At 43.9% G+C, this 23,641-nt stretch overlaps 1 protein-coding gene across 3 annotated transcripts in view; it reads left to right on the forward strand.

Annotated features, from left to right (window-relative positions):
• Positions 1 to 21,605, forward strand: part of Lrrc3b (leucine rich repeat containing 3B) — an 84,282-nt gene extending 62,677 nt beyond the window's left edge. For all 3 annotated transcript variants that reach the window (XM_048421568.3, XM_085687905.2, XM_085687904.2), the window contains one exon: positions 20,363 to 21,605. In XM_048421568.3, coding sequence (XP_048277525.1) covers positions 20,511 to 21,290 — 780 coding nt within the window. In that variant the 5' untranslated portion in view covers positions 20,363 to 20,510 and the 3' untranslated portion in view covers positions 21,291 to 21,605. The remainder of the gene's footprint in view (positions 1 to 20,362) is intronic.
• The last annotated feature ends 2,036 nt before the right edge of the window (positions 21,606 to 23,641 follow it).

The following is a 23,641-nucleotide window of genomic DNA, read 5'->3' on the forward strand; positions in this document are numbered from 1 at the left end:
TAGTTGGCAAGAAACAGGACTAAGAGCAGAGGGGTCTCACTTTGCCCCCTTACAATGGCATGGATCTTCTTTTCTCAAAGGTCCCTAATCTTCATGCTGCTACAGTGACAACTGGGCCCTCATGATAAATTAGATGAAATTCCAGATGATAAACACTCAAGCCAGAATGAGCTCCTTTCTCACGCTATGTTCTAGACCTGAGTTCCCCTGGCAGTGGCTGTGTGTTACTCTATCCTCATACATGCAGGGATGCTTTAAGAATTCGAGCTCACCTTTCTTGGACTTGAGGGTCCTGTTTCCTGCAGTGATTGCTCCACCCACATTGCTTTCCAAAATGCTGGCCATCTCACTAGCCTGCAGCAGGGACAAATGGCTTGGAGTCCTCCACCTCTTGATTTGCAGAAAGTAGACTTCATAGTACAGTGTCAATAAATAATGTGCTCCAAATCACAGTTCCTCAAAAAGAGGGAGTTTCTTTTTCATTCATATAATTGCCCAGTCTGGAGACCTACACTTCCCAGTTACACCCTGACTTACGTATATGTTAACGTGAGGAAGGACAATAGCTCACACAAGTTATGTTCAGAATTCATTAGCCCAAGGGCTATGTTTCCATGACTATACCAAGAAGAGTAGAGAAGGGTGATTCTCCAATGTCCTAGTAGAATCAGCTCTGAATGGCACTTTGACCTTCTTAAAGGAGTGTGGTGATGCTGGGGCACCATCCACATGGAAGATGGTGTCAGGATCCTTCCTTTGAAGAGCTGGAACAAAGTATGCATAGCATCGAAAATACCTGTGTTCGTTGTATCTAAAAGCAACTGGTGCTGTCAATACTATTTTGCATCCATCCCTTGCTCCACCTTGGCACAACAGTTAATGGAAAATTTCTATAAAGGAAATCAGAACGGTGTTGTGTTTACAATTCTTTATTCCTTTCAGATCTGGGGTCTGAACCTGATGCCATTCGGTGGTACAGTGGTGTAGCATAATCAAATGCTCCATGTTAGGGTGGCCAAATGCTCCGTGTCAAGGGGGCCACTCCGCTTCTCAGTAGCAGTCTTTCTCTGGCAAGCATCTGCTAAATATGTATTGCAAATGGCTGCCCTGGATAGAAAATACTATGTTCTCAGGCTTAACCAAAATGGGCAGCTGCCAGCTTCTCCGCAGAATGGGGTCTCCTCACAACACACCCATCCTCTTATTTCTCCTTTCGCCAGAACTCTGACCCAGTATGAATTCCGTTTTAAATGGATGATGTAGCTGTTGGTTCTCAATGATCTAATTTCTTATGGTACCTTCAATTTTGTTTCTTTTAGCATTAGGAGCTCAGAATGCTTACCTGATCCCCTCTACACCAATCACAGCCTTTCCTCCTGAGTCCTTTCCCGTTCTACCTTGCATGTCCTTTTTTTTTTTTAATTTAATGAGTAACAGAGTCTCTCTTTTGTGGCAAATACCAATTTTATATAACATAATAAAGTAAATCTTAAACAAAGAAGGAAGTGGAGAGCTGGACCCATTGTCGTATGGTAAACAAATGAGCAGCTGCCTGTTTGGATTCTGGAAAGACTGAGGGCAGGGTTTACCACCCAGGACGTTTATTGGGGAATATCATGAAAATTAACCCTTGGGGTAGATGGGACTTGGGAGAGGAAAACAATGGCTTTGATGCAGCTCCGTGACAGAAACAGCCCACCTCACAACAGGTCAAGGTTTAAACTAACACCTATACAGGTGCTGGAAACTGACCTGTTCCTTTTGATTGTCATTCACTGGCCGTGACTGTACCTGGGGACTCTATGGGTGTCTGCACAGAGACAAGCCTCAAAGAAGTCAATGCCACAGAACCATCTCCTTCCAGTCCGTCCAGGGTTGTCAAGCACTCATTCCAGGGGTACCCGCATACCCGAATGATACCCCATTGACCACCATGACAGAGAAATAGGAGATTGCTGGCTAGTCTGCCTCTGCTCTACTCAACAAGTCTAGAGAAGAAAGTAGTTGATCTTCTCTAGGCTGTGCTTCTTAGCACCCCATGTGTCAGAACAATGCAGTGGTTTAAACTCTTGCTGCATTTTCTCCCATCTCCCAACTCTGCAGTGATTTAACATGGCCTTGCTCGTGTCTGCCTCTGTGGTCCTTGCTCTAGTCGTTAGGGACCCTTCACTATCTTCTTGCAGCTGTGACAAACAGGGCTATCTCTGCATTTCTGTTTCCTCGGGTGCTAATGAGACCATGCGCATCCAAATATGGGTTTATCGAATAAGAGACTGGCTGTCTTCGGTGACATGCCGCTCAGAGCCTAACATCCCTCTCCCTCTTTGAAGATGCTTCACAGGGAGAGAACTCCCCCTGTCTTCTTTCATCCCACAGATCATTTCCATACAGCCCACTCAAGACTGCCTGGCAGCACAGGGAACGGACGGGAATAACACAGAGAAGTGAAACCGTAGCCTGCTTCCTCCTCCCCGCGTGGACTGGGAGCTGAGCAGCTTACAAGTGGCTGGGTTGATTCATTTGAATTTCATCACTCGTTGCTTCCTCTGCCTTCCCTCTGGTACTTGTGTTAATGAGTGGCAAAAATGGCCACGGACCACCAAGGTGACAGATTGAAAAGGGTGAGGTAATCCACAGTAGAAATAGTCAAAAAGGGGCCTTCGCTCTATCACGTCAGGCGGCCTTATGTCTTCCAGACCCGGTTACTGAGCAGAACAGCCACACAAGCGGACGACTTTCCTGCAGCCTCCGGGAAGATCCTTTGAAAATTCTTTTTTGCTATGTTTCTATAAAGATAGTTCCTAGAAGCTTCCACTGGGGCTATCTCAAAAGAGAGTCATCTGTTGCAGACATCCCTATAAGGATGGCATGAATCTTCTAAGACTGGAAGACCAGATAGGATAACGGGTGTGACTATGATCAATGTATATTATATGTTTTCATGAAACTCACTATTGTACATAATTAATATGGGCCAGTGAAGCCTTTGAAATATTGCAAATTGATAGTAAGGGGATGAGTGTTCTAGTTAGTTTCAGCTGCGTCCTCAGCATCACCTGGAGTCATCAGAGGGAGTCACAGTGGGGAAGTGGCCTAGCTCAGATTGGCTTCTGTCTGTAGCTTTTAGTGTTTGTCCTGATGGTTACTATAGGAAGGAGGGCCCTGCCCAGAGTGGGCAGTGCCATTCCTAGCAGGTGTTTCTGGACTGGATATAAGGAAGCCAGCTAAGCATGCACTTGAGAGCGAGCCAGAACGTGAGCCAGAAAACAGCATTCCTCTGTGGCTCTTGCTTCCTGATTGCTGCCTTGCATTCCTGCCCTGACTTTTCGCAATGGTGGATCGTGACTTGGCAGTGTGAGCCCTTTCCTCCTCTCAAGTGTTTCGGTCGTAGTGACTGTCACCACAATAGAACGAAACTAGGACAATGAATGTTCAAGAATATGCCCACCTCTTCCAACTACCATAACATTTACCCTTTTCTGGCCTGCCAAGAATGTTTCCCTGGAGAATGGACCAGGCACACATTTTAAATAGAAGACCACAGAACGAGTGATGCTGTTCCTTTGTGCTGGGGGAAAGAATGACTTGCTAGCAGCAGACTGCAATGGCTGTCCCTAGCTCACCCCCATCATCACTGCCTGGAGGACACTTTCCAGGCCCTCTGTGGCTCTGGCAGCTGAGCTGCAAGGGTTGCTTCTGCTCCCACTTAGTCTGTTGGGAACAGACTCTCCTATTTGGCAAGTGTCCGCTCACGTGTGACCAGAGTCTTGGTTTTCCTGTCACACAATAGTGCCAGGTATTTCAGTTTGCAAGGAAATGCTGACCCCAGGGGGTCCAATAGCCAAGCATGGGGACCCTGTATATGTAGTCACTCCATTGGCCCTGGAGCCACGATGACATCTTTCCCTCCAAACGCACTGAAAGAGAAAGAAATCCCTTTGCAGGCCCCTCACTCCTTGTGAGCATTTTGCCTTCGCATTTCAAGAATGTATTTCTGAAAGAAAAACCAAAGAATGTATTTCTGAAATTTGTGGGCAAGGCCTCTGTCACAGAATTGGACAGCAATATCAGTCCTGATTGGTTGCAGAGTTAGGGTCTCTGTTTCTATTTTGAATCTAAGTTTGTGAAGAACAGCTCTAAGTGGCTTTCTGTTCTTTCCTATCCCCTCCCCCTCCTTGTTTTCCTATGGACGGCAGACAGCTCAGAGGAGGCAAAGTCAACCCTGAGTGGCGTCAAAGACCATCTCTTCCCATGAGCACTTAGGGTCACGAGATGTTCCACTGTATTTTTATTAGCTTGGTCCTTCATTGAGCAGCTTGTCCTGAGCATGTGCTAAGCCATCACCCCCCTCCTCTTCCCCGTAGTCCTGGGGAAGCCCACAGCTGTGCTATTCAGATGCTCTGTTGTCTGCACCGTGCCTGGATGTCTTGCTCTGCTCTGTCCAAACTTCCCATCTGTGACTTTAGGAATTGTTGAACTCAAGACAGGGAAAGAAAGGGAAAGAGGAGTTCTGTGTGCCGTGCTCTGCAACCCGATGTTCGTAACTGGGGGAGTCTGGGAGATTATGCCAGATGCATTTTTCTCATCCTCACAAGCTGTGACTCAGGGTAAAAATAACACAGCTGCACCTGGCCAAACCCCTGTGAGAGTTTACAGCATCTAAAGATTGGCTCCGTGTGGTAGCCTTGGCACTCGGTATCCTTACATAGACTCGACTTCTGTGAGCCAACCAACAGGTAAAGCGGCAGAGGGAAAACAGAGGAATCTATGCTGGAGAAGTGGAGAGGCCAGCAGAAAGGAGATGGACATTCCAGAACATGCAAATTCCATCTTTTACCTTTAAACTAAATCCTCCTGACTGGAAGCAGCATTGGTCAGGATGCAGTTAGTACATCTGTTTCTTCTGCAATGGTACACTCTGTTACCCAGATACCATCCTTCCTGGGGACCCTGCCGCCTTTGTTTCCTGGTGGGCTAGGCTCTCTGTTTTTATTTGGAACATAATTGCAGGAAGAATGGCTCTCAATTAGTAGCTCTCGATCCTTCCCTTTCTCCACATTTTTGTGCAACTATACCACACGCAGTGAAATTTAGAACAGGGTGTCAGTACTGACTGTCTGCTTTTAGAGCTCACACAAGCATTCAGAGGAGACAGAATGGGGATTGACTGCCATGCCTTGCTCCCTCTCCTGGTCTCTCAGCTTCCCCTGAACAGATTTCTGCCACCTTTTTCTGCTCTCTCTCTCACACCTGCTGATTGGTGTTCAGTAGAGGACACAGGAAAACGCAGAACTGTTCCATTACGTCTGAGCAGGGAGACAGGGAACCTCTCACTGCTTCAGGAAGACAATTAAAGGGACATGGAAAGTTTTATTTGGTGTGTTGTTGACAAAGCCAACTCCCAGGGTGACTGTTAATTTTTCCGGGTACTTCCCAGAGGAGACTCATGCCAACTCAGGGCCATGCATTGCCCAGTATGGCTTTGATGCAGTGCACAGGATGTAGGCCTTAATAATCTCAGATCGCATTTCCTGTTTGGATTTGGGGGAATTTTTTCTAGCAAATGATGGCTTTTGCTTGGAAAATTGCATCTATATTGACCTGAAAAAGTAAAGGTTCAGCATGGAGAGGACCCATACCACTGACCTAAAAACAACTCCTTCGTGAGCCCACTGCAATTGTAGGGAAGCAGAAGTGGCCTTCTGTGACCCTCCTGTCAGCACCAAAGACCCGCTGGCAGCACTGTGAATGCCCTGGCCAGGATTATCAATCCGAGGGTTTACACTCTGTATTATCTTTAAGGACTGCGGCTTCTTTGAAGGTGTAGATCACATAATGGAACCTATGAGATCAACTTTGACCTTCCATGATCCTCCAGGCAATCACGGAGAAGGTGGGGTTTTTAATACGCAAGCAGGTGCTCAGCAAAATGAAAATGTGAATCTGAAATCAAAGGGATGTTGTGGAGCTGTCGGTGACGGTTTTATGCCAGTTGCTTCTGCAGGCAGATTGGGGGCTTTCAGTTCAGTGTGGTGAGCGGTGGTTCGGGAAAGGACAGCCGTCCAACCAGAAGGGCTGCTTTGAGTAGGAGATGCTCCTGGATTCTTCTGCTGTTCCTTCTTATGTGCCGTTCATGTTCTCTGCCTCCATGCCAGGCCCTCACTCGCTTCCCTGCCTCTGCCCTGATTGGAAAGAACAGGTGGTGGATGGGTCAGCTGAGAAAAGTGACTTCCCTACTCCTGTCTGATTGGGGTCAGGAACAGACTTCGGTTTCTGCTTCATTTGGGTGCTTCAGAGACGACCACATGAGCTCGCAGCCCTGGATAAAGTTTGTGTATAGGAAATGACCAAAGTACAAATGGGAGAGAACTCCATGTATTTCCACGGTAGTGAGGAAAGGACTCTGTTTAGTGGGAGATGAGACTTCAGGCCAGACGCCTGGTCACAGTGAGTCCTGAATTGATACATGGTTATTATTACGGCACTTTTGTATCATAGGACCACCAAGGCACGATGTTAAATCCCCACTGAATTTCTATAACCTTTTCTTCCTTTGACATTGTCTGTTTGTGGGATGAGCTGAGAGCTGGAGAGAAACATAGGCTCCATTTCCAAGATCACACTGGGAACAAAAACAGCTCAACAAAGGCACAGAAGTCAGATTTATTGTCCACAGACTAGATCCAGGTTCTGCTCAGGTGTCTTATCTCAATAATCTCTCTTTATCCTTATAAAATGCAGAAGTGGTACGGTCTTCTATGGCTCTCTGCTCACACACAGGGGGATCAAGGCAAGTGCCATGAAGGAAATGAAGTTTGGACAGTCTGACCCCAAATCTTAGTCCTGAGCCTGAATACGGTGCATGTTTCCCCATCACCCGTTGTTCTAGACATCAAGGATGCATGAGGAAACTGTATTTCAATTTGTTATTCAAGCTTGACCTTCAGATGGCATGAATATCTTTCATCTACGTGTCAGGGTTTTTCTGGACTGCTCAGAGGTTACCATAACAACCCAGAATATTATTGACTGTGATGGTCAGCAAATAGAATTAAGTAATTTGTTTTCTAATGACAGTGGAATTGCTGGTGTCCTTCAGCGCTGAGCAATGACAGCACTTGTGAATGGGGACTCTGTCACACTTGTTTAAGAGCTTACACTTATTAGCTGTTGGTGGTAAACAAGTATCAGCCGTGCATGTGATAAGGGACAAATATATTAATATATTTTAATTGGGAGATGGTGATGTGTATCCATTATCTGCATAATATAATATGCAAAAGGCACTTGTCATCATTCACAGGTGTGAGTAGCTTGGTTCTGGTCCCTATGACTCACCCAGACAGGTCGCCTAAAGATTAAATAGCTGCATTTGATGACCCAGGCTTTCTCATATGTATGAAGCAGAAATAGCTCAAACTTCAAAACCTCAGGTGGAACAGTTGACATCCATGTCACCTGACCTTCCATCATCCAGCAGGTTTCATGGAATATGTTAACATGTGTCTTGGCAGGGTCCTCGGGAGCAAAACAAGCTACAGAAGGTCTTTCAGAGGGACTCAAAATCATCCCTGTAACTCTGTCAGTTCTGCTTGCTGGTGTAGCCAAAGCAAGTCTTTAGCCAGGTAGATTCAAGACTCTCTCTCTGGACAGGAAGAGACCTAATGGCACATTGCAAAGAAGCGTGGCTGCTATAGAATGAGGAATATACTTTAGAAATACGTATTTCTAAACTCATTTTACAGACGGAAATGTGGAGATGAAATGTCACCCTAAAAATCATGAAACTACTAGCAAAGTACCCTTAACTCACTGATAATTAACCGGTAGTTGGATAACAAAGTTAGATACTAAGTCGTGTCTAAGTTTAAGGTTCTTTTTACTTTAGAATTTTTTGTTGACTCATTAGTTGGTTGACTATGAAAGAGTCAACTGAGTCAGCTGAGTGCTGGGCAAACACTCTGAGTTACAGCACAGCTCTGTTTTCACTTTTTAATTTGAGACAGGCTCTCTAAGTTAGCCAGGCTGGCTTTGTACTCATTCTGTAGCCTGGGGTGACCTTAAGTTTGTGATCTCCTGTCCTCAGCATCTCTGAGTAACTGAGAAGATAGGCCTGAATTCATATGTCCATCAGGTTCCGACAAAGCTTTGTGGTCGTTGTTTGTTTGTTTGGGCAAGGTCTTATGTAGCTCAGGTGACTTCAAACTCAGAATGTTGGCAACAGTGACCTTGAACTCCTCTCCTGCCCACGTGTTAGGATTGTAAATACTCAATGAAAGATGAGGAAGCAGCGAAGTATAAAATTCACACAGCAAGAACCCTTTCATTGTCATTATTAGAGGCATGGATTGTGTCAATCAAAGGACATTGCTTTAGTTAAACACCAACCCTGAGTTATAGCCACAGGTTGTCATTTTCTCATCTGTGCCTGGGTGGGCCTTAGTGGGGTGGGTGTTTCTTGCAATAGTACTACAGATTGGTACTGATCAAGTGTGAGCCTGGAATCCCCCATGCAAGCTCTTCACCTCACACTCCTGAGAGCTTGTTGGTGAAGTAAGGTCGTCACCAACAGGAGCTGTAGCCATTCTGTTCATTTTGAATTCAGAGTGTAGTACCGTGTGAACACAATGCTGTATGGGGACTCTCCAGCAGGGGCTCTTGTGTTTGAGTAAATCTAGGTTATGTGTTAATATGATGTTGATCCTCAGAAACTCGAAAGGACTGGTGTCCACCATGATTCTCAAAACCAAAAGGGTGACTTTAGGATATTCATTTGATACAACTCATAGACACTTGGAATCCTATGGAACCCTTTGAAAACGCAAAGTTGGTCTGGTCTCCACCCAGATATATCAGCCAATAGCACACAGCTCCACCCATGCCTGTGAGAATGAAGTAGGTAATATATTCCTTTGTGGAGTAGGATCTGAGATGAGAACATTGGCTTGTCCTGGGGCCTCACCTAGAATGGGAACTGAGAGAGGAGCCTGGATTTGCATAGATTCAGGCCTGTACTATCTCCTATATACTTTTTTTAAAATTCAGAAAGTTTAAACTGTCCAAGGTGGCTAGTTGATAAGGACAACTATGCCTCCTGGGCATGTTTATCCTCTGTAGGTCTTTAAGAAGATGAGGCTAGCAATCAGGACTGATAGGCCAATCCTTTTCTTTATTGTTTGAATTCTAATCATGTTCATGGCAAATGTTTACAACATAAGTTAGCTAACAGAACCTTCTCCTGAACATGTAAGCATTAACAATTGTTAGTGTTCAATCATCCTTTAAAAAATCTTGTGTGTGTGTGTGTGTGTGTCTATCTGTCTGTCTGTCTGCCTGCAGATTTTTCCATGCATGGGTATGTTTGTACCCATGCATACATGTGCACCTGCATGTTTATATACATATGTGCCTATGCATGTATGTGTTATACAAGTGTGTCTGTATACATGTTTGTATGTATGTGTGTGCATTTGATCATATGTGCATATATACTGCTTTGTGAAAGTTTGTGAGTACATTGTATGGGTTCATGTATGGACATGTGTGTTGTGTGTGTATAGCCATGTGTACATTTGCATGTGATTTCTTCCTGTTTCTTTCCCAGGTGGTCATTCATTCAGACTTTTCCCTCAGTGAAACATATCTGAAATTTTAAGGTATAGATTGTTTCGGTTTTAATTGATATGCCATATTTATTTAATCAATTTTGTTACAGTGAGTGTTGAAATGAATTATTGTTTTCAAGGCTTTTATAATTATTTATCATGTATGTGAGCATGTCAAGGTGAGCATGTAGAGGCCAAAGAGAAACTTTCAGAGGTTGGCTTTCTCGCTTTCCCATCTTTGGAGTTCTAGAGACTGAACTCAGGTCATTGCACTTGGTGACTAGAACTTTGGCCACCTGAGCCATCTTGTCAGTCCTGTTTCTAGGGGTTTTTTAAACCCTTTTTTAAATCAAAATACAAAAAAATCCATGGAAATTGCATAAAATCATTATCTCCCGAGTGACTTCCTTGTCAAGAAAAATGCTCCAGGAGTTATAGTGAACAAGTGTGTGTGTGTGTTTTCATGTGTGTGCATGTGTGTGTGCTTGAATGTGTACACAGGTGTGCATGTGCATGCATGTGGACTCACGCCATCATGAAGCCCAGGAAATTAAAAGTTACTGCAATAACATCTCAAACACAGTCTGCACGCTCAGGCTCCCCAGCTCTTCAAGTAACACCTGGTTTTCAGCACTTTGTTAAGTAGGAAGCCTGTGTCCCGTCTCTTCGCGCCCGCCCCCCCCCCCCCCCCAGTGTGGCTGCTGTGACCTCCTCTGTGGCTCTGTGTTTGTCTTCCTACTCTAACAGTTCACTCGAGAGCGCCTCCAGTTGTGTGTTAGTGTAATTCTTTCACCTCAGCTGGAGCCAGGGGATGAGCTTGTCCTGACATGAATGAGGTACAAACCATTTCTTTTAGGTATAAGAGCTGAAATTCTCCAACAAAATTTTGTGTTATTTTTTGTCACCACTACTGAAGACGAAGACAGAGAGTCTTCTTTACCGACTAAAGACTTCTGGGAACATCCTTCCCTTGAACTTTGCCCAATAGCCTAGAAACGAGCACTGAGGTGGATGCTGTTGATTTTTTGGTTTATCCTTGGTGTGTTGGATCGGTACTCAAGCATCCACAGTATGGGAGTATGTGACTTGTTAGATGCATGGACACTGTTCCTTGTGGAGCTGAGATCTGAAACCAAGTGTAGGCCCTGTTTTGGGATCTCAATCCCATGCTTTCTCTCCCGAGTCAGTGACTATTGTCGATTTAATACAAAGTAGATAGGGGACAGGGTTAAGAAGGATAAGATTTTTTAAAAAGGAAATAGTCACTTTTCACCACAGAGCTACATTTGAATCCAACGTCAGTTAGGTCTTTGTAAAAGTGACCTTCAAGCAACCTGCACTCTGATGAGACACTGAGAGCTTAATTTCTGGAGATTACATTTTAAAAGTTTCCAAAGCTCTCACTACTGAAGCTATATAAGAACATGCTGAGAAGTAATAATAGAAAAGCAGAGAGAAGCCAAGGTGGATGGGCTCCCACTTAATCTCATAAACTTATGGCATGCTGTATAATAATTATGGATATTAGTCAAGACATGGAAATATCTTTGCCCTGTGCTCTGAATCCACAGCAGGAAAAATTTCTGGTTGGGGAAAAAGAGTTTTGGATTTTTATTTGTTTGTTTTTCCAGTGGATTCATGGACAAGAAGAGATCTGAAACCCTTCTGAGCAGTGTGACTCTTAGCTCATGTAGGGAGGAGGCATGATGTTCCTAAGAGCCAATGTTTGCCTACTTTCTCAACATTTCAATTAAAGATGTGGGCTAGTTAGAGTTTCTATTGTGTGATGAAACCATGACCCAAAGCAAATTAGTGAGGAAAGGGTTTATTTGGCCTACACTTCCACATCTGAGTCCATCATTGAAGGAAGTCAGGACAGGAACTCAAATGGGGCAAGAATCTGGAGGTGGAGCTGATGCAGAGGCCTTGGAGGGGTGCTGCTTACTAGCTTGCTCAACCTACTTTTTATAGAACCCAGGACCTCAATCAATCAACCTTCCCTCATCAATCACTAGTTAAGAAAATGCCCTACAACTGAATCTTATGGACGCATTTCCTGAACTGAGGCTCCTTCCTCTCTGGAAATTCTAGCTTGTATCAAGTTGATATCAAACCAGCCAGCACAAGATAGATTCTGTGATGTGGGCTTTAGGCAGGAAAAATCTGTGGTACACCTAACTGGGACAAGAACAAGTGGGTCTCATGCCATTGTGATGGCAGAGAGGACTATGAGGGCCTCGCCAGAGAAGGTGAGGGTATGTAGTTTTGGCTTTACCAGACTTTGTCAGAAGATTCAGAGAGCTGCTTTGATATTAAAACAGCAAGTTTATTTACATACTCTCAGTAATAGAAAGGGGAATGAAAGGGGAGACAAAAATCAAGTGCATAGTGCATGGGAACTAGCCTGAGGGGCATCTGTCCCGAAGACTCCTGAGATAAGAGTTTTGTCCTGGGGGACAGCTGAGATCTCCATTCTGTCCTGACGATATGTGGAGACCAAATTCTTATCTGGGAACACCTGGGATTCCAGGTTTTATCTGGGGGTACATCAGGGTCTATCTGCTGACCTGAGGGACATCTAAGATCCAGATTCTGTCTTGGGGGGATCGAGTTTTATAGTTCTTCCCTTCATGACTTCTGGAATCCAGGTTCTGATCTGAGTGGATTGGGGATCTGAGTCCTGTGTTGAGAGATTCCTGTAACCCAAGCTGTGTCCTGGAGCGTGTCTGTAGCCTGTGCTCTGCTCTGAGCATCGTCTTCTTCCCTCCTCTTCTTACAACACATAGCAGTTGCGTAGAGACAAAATACATCTAGGCTGGCGTTTCCCCATTCTGTGGAGTTAGAGGAACAGGAAATAGAGGGACACGGTTGACCATTAGTACAGAAGGCTATGCTATTCGACTCCACCGAGGCTGAAATGCTGGACTCTGGTTCTGGGTATGATACTGAGAAGGTTCACCAGAGACAGGCTGTAACCTACACAAGCCTTTATTTGCTCATCATATCAGGGCCACCGTTGCCCCTGGAGAGTTGTCAGGATCTTTGTACATCCCTGGGAAAATGTGATTCCCCTTTCTCCTCCAGCATTCCCTTAATCTTCATCTATTTGATTGTTCTCGGCTTCTGAATGAGAACATCGCTCAACCCGATAGTTTCATGATTAGAGTAAGGTAGTAGATAACCTTACCATCATTTTACGTAACAAACTCAATTTAAACCAAAGTACAAATTTATTCTAGAAGATTAATCATAACATTGAATCTTATATTCAACTTTTCTCCACATTCTTTCTGTTAGGAATGTTTCCTAAGACAAGCAGCTCCGCCAGGACAAAGAAATCCAATCAGACCAGATAAGCCCAATTAAAATGCCCATGTTTAATAAATGTTGCACTTTCGGGTGGTCAGGAGAGCATAGCAAGGGAAAGAGAGAGACAGAGGGGGGATCCACACAAACCCAAAAGCCAAGTGTTCTTCTTTCTGGTGCAAGCCTAAATAGCCTGGGTATTCCTTCCCAGGGAGGGGTCAGCACTTGGCAGGCTGGGAGTTGGAGTCCAAGCCAGGGCAACTGCTAGGCCCAGGGCTTCCAATTATCCAAGACTTCTTGGATATAGGGGAGCTAGAGGGTTGGGTGACACCCCCAGCTTAATATTACATTCCAGACTCTTTGGATATAGAGGTGTGACTTTCAAACTAAAGAGGAATGGGGAATTGTTTTCTTTCTACCCACTCCACTCCCAGATCAGGTGAGACAGGAACTGCTCTTGGAAGTACAAATGGATGGCAAAATTCATGGTGGCTTGACATGATTCTTTGCTGAGAATTCTCTGTGACACAGACCCACTCTATGATTCCATGACTCTGGGACCATATGAATTCCAGATGTCTACACTTCTAAACCTAAGATTCAAGATTATGCCATATTTTCTTGTGGCTGAGGCACTTTTACACTGGAAACTAGACTGTTTGGAGGGCATCTTTGTCTTTGGTGACTATATCTGACCCATATGAACCAGTTTAACATCTCTGTTTATACATTAAGGATCAGGCCTACTCAACCTCCAAATATCATCAAGACCACCTCCAAACAAAAGACCTGGCTCTGATTCTAGATCACCCTTCTCCACCAACTCTCAGGGTCATGTAATAAACTACTCTTGGAGAAGATGATGAATGAGGTACCTTTGGACCCTTGTCATCCTTCAAATAAGTTTGAAGATGTTAGACTACCATGGCATGTGCTGGGCAAATGTCATATGGTAGCTTAACCCCTCACTTGGGACCTCTACATCTGTTTTACCAGGGCTCTGGTCAGAATTTCAGTTCCTACCCTATTAGATGGGAGTATCTCTGAACAAATGCTGGGCATGTAATGCCAAATGGTAGCTGTCTATGATGAAATGAGAACAGATCCGAATTCATTTCAGTATGCTTTGACTAACGTGACTGACGTGAAAATGGGTAAGACACTGAATACCCTCTGTGGTCATGTAGTCTAGTAACTGTACTAGGTAAGTAGTTATTAGACTAGAGAGTGATGATGAGCAGGGGTTGGGATACTGCAAAAACAGGTTGAGAACTTAGGTGCCCTTCGTGGAATGATCGGTCCCAGCTGACATCATCAAGGGGCTCCAGGCTGGTTGCTGCAGGGTATGGCTCACACTCCCATTTTTGTGGATTACTTGTTGATGTTTTCAGTTTCTCGTCCTGAAATGTGATCTGCTTTTGTTTCCCGGGCTGCCACTGTGCAGCCCTTGCATGGAGAGCACAATTACTTGCTAAACAACCACGTTAGGTTAGTTTTCTCGCTACTCCATGGTACCTTTGTACTCTTATTGTTTCAGTGTTTGCAATAGTGTCATGCCCTATGAATTCCAAACAACACAGAAGTGAGTAAGATGCAGTTTTTATCTTCTGCAGACTCAGTCTCACTGTCTGCTTGGAGTCAGCGTAACTGTGTGTATTCCTTTGCACGGTTACCTCTTTTGAAAACATAGTACATACTTGTGATTCGGCTTTAAGAACCTCCTTTACCAAGCTATTTTGGGGTCATCCTTTGCTATCCTTACATCAGCGAAGTTTGTCTCTAAATTTAGGATGATAATACTGGTGAAAAAAACGAGTTCACTGCTCTCTGCACTCTGAAGGGGCTGAGAACATTTTCTTCTTTTCACATTTTTTTTTGTCTTTTTTAAAATTGATTTTTATTGAGCTCTACATTTTTCTCTGCTCCCCTCCCTGCCTCTCTCCTCTCCCCTTCAACCCTTCCCCCAAGATCCCCGTGCTCCCAATTTACTCAGGAGATCTTGTTTTTTTCTATTTTCTACTTCCCATGTAGATTAGATCTATGTAAGTCTCTCTCAGGGTCCTCATTATTGTCTATGTTCTCTGGGATTATGATTTGTGGGCTAGTTTTCTTTGCTTTATGTTTAAAAACCAATTATGAGTGAGTACATGTGATAATTGTCTTTCTGTGTCTGGGTTACCTCACTCAAAATAATGTTTTCTAGCTCCATCCATTTTCCTGCAAATTTCAAGATGTCACTTTTTTTCTGCTGTGTAGTACTCCATTGTGTAAATGTACCACAATTTCCTTATCCATTCTTCAGTCGAGGGGCATTTAGGTTGTTTTTAGGTTCTGGCTATGACACACAATGCTGCTGTGAACATAGTTGAGCACATGTCCTTATGGCATGATTGAGCATCCTTTGGATATATACCCAAAAGTGGTATTACTGAGTCTCTTCACGTTTGTTGACAGTAGATATTCTTTTTGTTTTTGAAAAGGATCACAGATGTCTTAACTAAATTTGTTTCAGTGGTAGTGATATACTTTGGTTTATATGGCATGTAATGTGTGTGTGTTATGTGTGATTTGTTTGTATGTGTATATATTATATGTATACTATATATATGCATATATAGGTTTTCTGCTCATTCTCTTCTTGGATCAGTTTCTTACTCCTTTGAAGTCTTTTCTGTAAGTTTAAAAGCAGACCAACACAAGCCCTCTGTATTATAATCCTTCTCTTGATTTGTGTATTATTTTACTCTCTGACACAGAGAAATTATCAGTGTACATAATTATGTGATATTTCCCCCCATCGATTTGACTACAAAATTGTGTGTTTGGAGGTTTTCCTGTTTTGTGGCTTTTACCTTTAAACTAAATCTTCCCGGCTGGAAGCAGCAATGGTCAGGATGCAGTTAGTACATCTGTTTCTTCTGCAATGGTACACTCTGTTACCCAGATAGACCTGACTATCCCTTCATCACAAGAAAAAAATAGAAAACAGGACAGGGCAATCAGTCAGCTGCTGAGTGAACTGTCTTCTCTCTGCTAAGTAGACTTAGTTCTTTTCATTCTGGAAAGGGTGTTTGATAGCTGTCACCCAACCCCAGCATTATTTTCGTAGCTCACAAGCTTATGTAGCTAGGAAATATGAGCAAGGCATGAGTCTTGGGATGAAAAGGTCCTCTTATGGGAACAAGTCACGGCTGGACAGCACACTTGGAAATAGGGCTTTTCTGGTTGTCACAGGCAAGAGGATCAATGAATGGAGATAATGGGGTCCTGTGAATTGGCGTGTGCAGAGAAGTTCTGAGAAAGGAAAGGTGCTTTGGAACTTGGTCTGTCCCGTCAATGAAACCAGTTCTGTACCAGAGAGACAGTTGGTGACCAGTGAGGCCAGTTCTGTATCAGAGGACAGTTGGTAATCAGTGAGTCCAGTTCCGTGTCAGAGCAACAGCAAGTGACCAGCGAGTCCAGTTCTGTGTCAGGACAGCCAGTGACCAGGGAGTCCCACTTTTACCAGGACAGCCAGTGACTGCCATAGCTGTCTCTGTCATCCTTCTGTGACCCCAGTCCTGCTCATTTTGACAGAAATCTGTCACCCTCTTCTCCCAGCACCACAGATTGTTTCCTCTCTGGGTCTGTGCACAAAGTTGAATCCAAACGGATTGGGATGTTCATATTTCCATGCTCCTGTTAGCAGTGTTCTTTGCAGGTGGTGTCCGGTGAGGGAATAGTTATCTCTTTCTGAGAGCTTCATCTGCCAGCCAGCTATTGTCTATTTGTGCAAAAAATTCAGACCATGCCATGCTGCCAATCATTTTGAACTAGTGAGTCAGCACCACAAGCCCTCCCATTCACCCTTGTGAAAATGACCTGACTTTATTGACTCTTTTGACTGTGCTGTGTTTCTCCTGGACACTATGACAACCTACTTTCTCTTGTGATGTAGCACAAGTTCACTTCTCCCGGTTTTGTGAAATAGGATATCTGAGATCAATCAAGGTCTCAAAAGATTTTTTATATAGTGGAGGCTTATTTCCTAGTTCAAAGATGTTTCTCTCTGTTTGTCCTCACATAGCACAGAGACGAGAATTTCTCTGGAAATGCTTAAACAGACACTAATGCTGCCTACAAGGGATCTACCATAGACATATTTGTGTTACCCTTGTATTGGTATTAGATTTCAACACATGAGTCATCTGAGTGCTTAAATATTCAGGCCATAGCAGCTCTCCATATTCTGTATATCTTGCCATTATATCCCAGATGGGGTTTAAACCAAGTCACAGTAGCTGAGCCATCTAGTTAATCTCGAGAGGCTTTATTTTTTTTCATCATTTTTCAAATGTCACAGTTAGAAAATGCGACACTTGTTTGGAACCAACATCCCTAGAAGAAAGAGGTGTTCTGTATTAGTTTTCTTAGCAAGCATTCCAGGCATGGATAGCCCATTGGGGGCAAGGGGTATCATCTCAAGATGGGCTGCACTCTTATGTTGAGGCCTCAGTGTGATTCAGACCCCTTTCTTTCGTGTGACCATGGCTATTGAAATGGTAATCCTAGACATCAAAGAGGACCCTAGGAGAAACATATATGGATCCACTTGTAAAGGAGAAAAGACAAGATCTCCTGAGTAAATTGGCAGCATGGGGGCAGCAATAGGGTAGAAGGGGAGAGGGGAGGAAGAAATGGGAGTGGGAAAAAAATGTATAGCTCAATAAAAACTATTTATAAAGAACACTAATAAAAAATGATAATTCTGGAGAAACCATCATCAAGTCTACAGGAGTCTAATGACAGAAGGATCTGTCTTTCCATCTCACCGGTGCCTGTTCTCAGTTTTCCCAAGGTTCACCATGTTAGCATGTGGAACCAGGAGACATTTAATGAGTTGGTTTTTAAGTTAAAGATAGTAACAGTTGTCACTGTGAATACTAAAAAGCATAGACAGGCTTTTTAATATCACATTGCATCATTCACTAGTAGTATTTATATCTTACAATGTGTCCACCCCTAAGTAGATGGTGAGCACACATCCAAAAGGGTGACAGAAACTGTAACTGGTAAGTACTGAGCTCTTACTGCCTGTATATTGCCAGTTCTCAGATCAAGTTCATGTTTGTCTTTGCAATATTGAATCAAAGACAAATTAATGATATTTAGACAGATGGAATAATCTCAACAAGGACTCAGGTTGGACCACATAGCACTTATTGACTATTTACTGTTGATTCCAAATGAGACAGACACAAAGATATAACCTCAAGGAATTCATACTCTGAACTAAGGAACTTTTCTGTCCAGAAGTCAACCAACTTAAAAATCTCAGGAGTATGAAGACCACAAAGAGTTTGCTACCTTTCTGTTAATCTGTGGCTGATACACACGCTGGGTTGATGGATGACTTGGTAGATGTGAACTTCCTCTATTTCCACCAGCAAACCCTTTTGTCTTGCTCCCTGTGCCATCCTGCCATCCTCAGTCTATACTTTTGCCCCTTTCTGTTTTGTCTGTGTGCCCCTCCCTTTCTTGTTCTGGTGGGCTCTCTCCCGCCTGAGGAATTATTAGAGATTACCAAATGCCACAGTGTAACTTCAGTGGAGACCGTGGGAGGGAGGGAGACCTGGGGTGCTGAGAGAGGGCTTGGTGCATGGGAGCTCCTTCTTTTCTGCTTTCTGGTATCTAATGGACTGGAGGAAAGCAGGAGCCCACTGGCTGCCCAGTGTGCTGGGCTCCTTCCTTCTTGCTTTCTGGTGCTCCAGGCCTGCAGTGCTCCAAAAGTACATCCTTGCCACTCTCTTGTTGTTCATCTAATTCTTCCGTGATTAACAACTCAGTTCGTTGTGCTTCCAGCTCACATTAATCATCTTTTTCTGTGAGTTTGGTAACATTTGGAGTCATTTCCCTAGGAGTTTATCCATCTGGGATCTCTATAAAAGAGATGTTTGCACAAGACTGTCTGATGCTCACTGCTGAAACTGAAGGTGCTTATTGTTCCCAGCATCCTGAAAGGATGCTTCTGAAGTCAACTGTAGTTCCTTTACCATTCAGGGCCTATCAGTGGAGCTCCGCGAGGTTCCCAACATGGATCAAGACCCAAAGAGGTTTTGGCTACAATTTAATAGTGATGAACATCTCAAAAAGCAGCGCTCTGTGGAGCCTGAATGTACTTCTGGACAGATGGGAGTGGAGGGAGCTGTAGGGGGCAGTGGGAAGAGAGGGGAGATGGATGAGTCAGAGCAATCCTTGGCAGGATTCTTGACTTTACACCTACATACTATTTGACCTTAGACAAGACACATAATCTCACTAAGATCCATTCACTCCTTCTGCGAGCTACTATCACGAGATAGTTCTGAATGTCAGTGAGTATTCTTTCCACTGTTCTCTGCTATTGAGGAAATGCTACAATATTGCTAGTGCTGTTCAGTTTTGCAATTCCCACACTTCTTTCCAAAACTAACAAGGTGGTCTGTGTGTATATGTGTGTGTATACATATAACATATATAATATTTACAAGAATGAGAAAAATCTTTTGGGGAATTTCCACAGCTGCTTCTAACAATAACATATTTGTTTATGCACACATAGTATATACACATATATAACAGAATATATAAATGATATACATATGAATAATTTATATAGTGTGTATGTATGTGTGTATTATGTGCAAGCTTCAATGGAAGAACAAGCAGCCTATTGGGCATGTCCTAGAAGCCAGTATATCTTAATTATCTTTTTTTTTAAAATAAAAAAGCATTACAGCAATGTGCCTTGTTTGAGTTGGACAGAGGATATATTGCTTAGGAAACAGACAGAGAACCCTTTGGGATGCAGTTGTGAGCATCCTCACAGGTACTGTGCAGTCTCCGGAGTTTAGAAAGAAAGCAGTTCTTAGGGAGGTTTTTGGTTTGCCCCCCAACGTCATGCAGTGAAGGTCAGAGACATCCATCTACTTCTTAACGCAAGTCAGATGTTTCTTTAGAGACAATATTCTAAATTGAGTATCTTCTCAAAGCCCATAGCAGGCATTTTTGTCTATGATTATTAACCTTCAAATACAGGTATCGGTCCTTGTTGCTGCCCAAGAGGAGGACTGAATTATATAACGCCTCTGTTACTGGAGGAAGAGTAAAAGACGTGATTACATTTTATGGCTATAGAAAGGCCCAGGAGTGGAGTAGAAGAGATGGGAGAAGTTTGTTCTAATTCTGCCCTGGCAGAAAACAAGGTCATAGGATGTGGAAATGTTGATCTCTCTTCAGAGTCTTTTCCAATCTCTGGGGATTTCAGCAGGAGATTCCCATTACACAGAGAACCTCCAGTGGCTTTGACGGAAATTACCTGCCTAACTCACCTTCCTGCCGCTGTAGAAAGCCAAACACCTGAGGGCACCTTTTAATTGCCACGCACCTCTCCTAACAGAGAAGCTAATTGCATCTGCTTCCCTTTCTTTTAGGTTTCCAAGCAAGGACAGAAATGATGAAGGCTGTGCGCTAACTGCAGTCTTTTGAGCCGCTCAGGAAGGAAATCCGGAGTGTGGTCAGAACAGTTACAACCTGTGGAGTAAATGAGGAATGGACTCGTGATTATGCTGAGATTCCAGCATGAATCTGGTCGACCTGTGGCTATCCCGTTCCCTCTCCATGTGTCTCCTCCTCCAGAGCTTTGTTCTGATGATACTGTGCTTTCATTCCGCCAGTATGTGCCCCAAAGGCTGCCTTTGCTCTTCCTCTGGCGGTTTAAATGTCACCTGTAGCAATGCAAATCTCAAGGAAATACCCAGAGATCTCCCTCCTGAAACAGTTTTGCTGTATCTGGACTCCAATCAGATCACATCGATACCCAATGAGATTTTTAAGGACCTCCATCAACTGAGGGTTCTCAACCTGTCCAAAAACGGCATCGAGTTTATCGATGAGCATGCATTCAAGGGAGTAGCAGAAACCTTGCAGACCCTGGACCTGTCGGACAACAGGATTCAAAGCGTGCACAAAAATGCCTTCAATAATCTGAAGGCTAGGGCCAGAATCGCCAACAACCCTTGGCACTGTGACTGCACCCTCCAGCAAGTTCTGAGGAGCATGGCATCCAATCACGAGACAGCACACAACGTAATTTGCAAGACCTCGGTGTTGGATGAGCATGCCGGGAGACCGTTCCTCAACGCTGCCAACGATGCTGACCTTTGTAACCTCCCGAAAAAGACCACTGACTATGCCATGCTCGTCACCATGTTTGGCTGGTTCACCATGGTGATCTCGTACGTGGTGTATTATGTGCGGCAGAATCAGGAGGATGCCCGAAGACACCTTGAATACTTGAAATCCCTGCCAAGTAGGCAAAAGAAGGCAGACGAGCCCGACGACATTAGCACTGTGGTATAACGGCCACGCTGACTGGCGCTGGGAAAGTAGCTTCTGGTTGTAGTAGAATAAGTGGTTCACTTCTCCCTTCATTGTACACGATTAAAACTTTGTATTTTAGTTTCTTTGGAATCACGCCACTGTTGAACTTTTCGCGAACTCTGCACCACCGATAATTTTAGTTTAGGTGATCTCCCCCCCACCCCCATCAATTGTGCCCCTGGTCCTGAGTAACAAGCTCTCTGGACGTTAGTCAGACCCATCTCACTATTTAATAATGAAATTTATTTTTTTAATTTAAAACTGAATAAAAGCTTAACTTTGAACCGTGGAAAACAGTGTGACTTATTGGTTAAGAAAACAATGTCGTCCGTCCACTTGCTTTAATGAGAGAAAGACAACTCTGCCACTCCAAAGGACTGTTCTAGTGAAAGGTGTATCATTTCAAGCTTGAATTTTTGACCAGTTAAGTGTCTGCCAGACTTTAATTAGCCGAGATGATTATACAAATGTGTTTTCCCCAGACTGGGTATGATAGGATACCTGCTGACTAGCATTTGATTTTCAAAATGAGTAGGTTTCGGAAAAAAAAAAAAAATCCTTGCTTCTACTCTCTGCTGGATGCCGTAAGAAAGTAAAAACACTGGCCTGTATCTAATCCTCAAGACTGCCTTCTGGTGGGTAGGAATGTGTGGTGGGCACAGAAATAGCTCTGCCAGAAAAGGAAGAGCGCACCAGCTCTGTGGGAGCCACTGTGTGGCACAGTGATACTGTTCATGTCCCTAACCTCTCACCAACAGAGAAAGTGCCCATCGGCCTGTGCATAGAAAACATAGATCCAGCCCCCTGCCAGGTAGAGACCTTCTCAGCTTGAGTCTGAACCAGATCTTCTCTGAACAGAGGTCTTCTCATCGACAGTCCTTCTATGTTGAGTTACAAACACAGAATGGGCGTGAGAGAAACACGCTAACAGGAAGTTTCATGAGTTTTGTCACCGTATGTCATTGTATGCAGTCTGCCACACAGAGGAGATATTATGTCCCAGCTGTGGGCAGACACACCAGAAGCGCATTTGGCTCCGGGAGTGGGTACTGATAGGCTTGTTTATTTGTTTGTTTTAGGATGGATGCGTTCAGGTAAGCATGAAGGACCAAAGGTAGGGACCTGTTCCCAGTGACGGAGTCTCTGTGGAGAGGAGACACAAGTCCAAACCCTCGGTGACTTTAAACTGGAGAATAGCCATCATCTGTCATCACACACCAGTTATGAAAGGAACTTTGCACCAAATAGCCATATTAACTGATGCTTGCAAGACCCTGGGAGATAGGTTTGCAGTTATGTAACAGATTCCGGAGCCCAGCACTTGTAAGAAGCGTACAGTTGTAGAAACTGTATACCCCTGCTAATGACATATACACGGACACCTGTAGTCTCTGGACCACTCCTGTCTGCCATTCTGACATTCACAATGTGGCTGGCTCCTCGGCCACATGGGGTTACAAATACCTACATGACAATTCCATTTAAAAACAGACGGGAATTGCTCTGTGTATGGCCCGTGTAGGAAAGACGGTTAGCGTGCTCTTGTGAGCCACGTGGCCTTATCCTGCCCACACGAAATTGTCTGCAGGGTGCCAACACTCACAGTTCTACTTCCAGAAAGCCCTGAAGATCTGACTGTAACCATAGTCTGTTGGAAGGACCACTGAAGAAATCCCCTCAAAGCACACTGGTCCTTTTGTGCCCACAGCCACTTTAACCATTCCAAATGCATTAGTCTAGCCCAAAATTCAGAAATAAATAACTCTCCAATGTGAAATTTGTGTTAGGGTCTAGAACTTCTGCACCCAGGAGTTTGAAGTCTGATGGCCTGCCTTGGATTCGGATAGAAGAGCCAGTCCAAGGAGTCAGAGCCATGCTGAAGGTACGGCGCCCCCTGGAGGATAGTTTTGTTAATGCACTGCAAGCACTACATGGGAAAAAGACACTTTCCACTACAGTTGAGCTTTAACAATTAAAGTGTGTTTACTTGAATGTATGAGTCACATTCATTGTGGAAAATCCTCCACAGATGGATTAGATAATCTATTCCAGGCCACTCCATCCAAAATTATCTTTATGTCCGTAGTAATGACAGCTTATTTTTCTTGTGGTCAATCCATTAATCCATTGAATGTTCTCAAAAATGGAAGGTCTCTGAGGATTTGCTGAGAATAATCATATCCATGTTAAGTACCCACACACTTGGTTTGTATCTCTCCATGTAGAGTTGAGAGACATGCCACAGGTTCCAGGACTCCCTCCCTAATTCTGTCTGTAGATTATCCGGTTACAGGGTCTTTGGTGATTCAAGAAGGCAAACATTAATTTAG

The sequence above is a fragment of the Myodes glareolus genome, chromosome 5 (assembly GCF_982192425.1).
Source record: "Myodes glareolus chromosome 5, mMyoGla1.1, whole genome shotgun sequence".
NCBI classification, from domain to species: Eukaryota; Metazoa; Chordata; class Mammalia; order Rodentia; family Cricetidae; genus Myodes; species Myodes glareolus.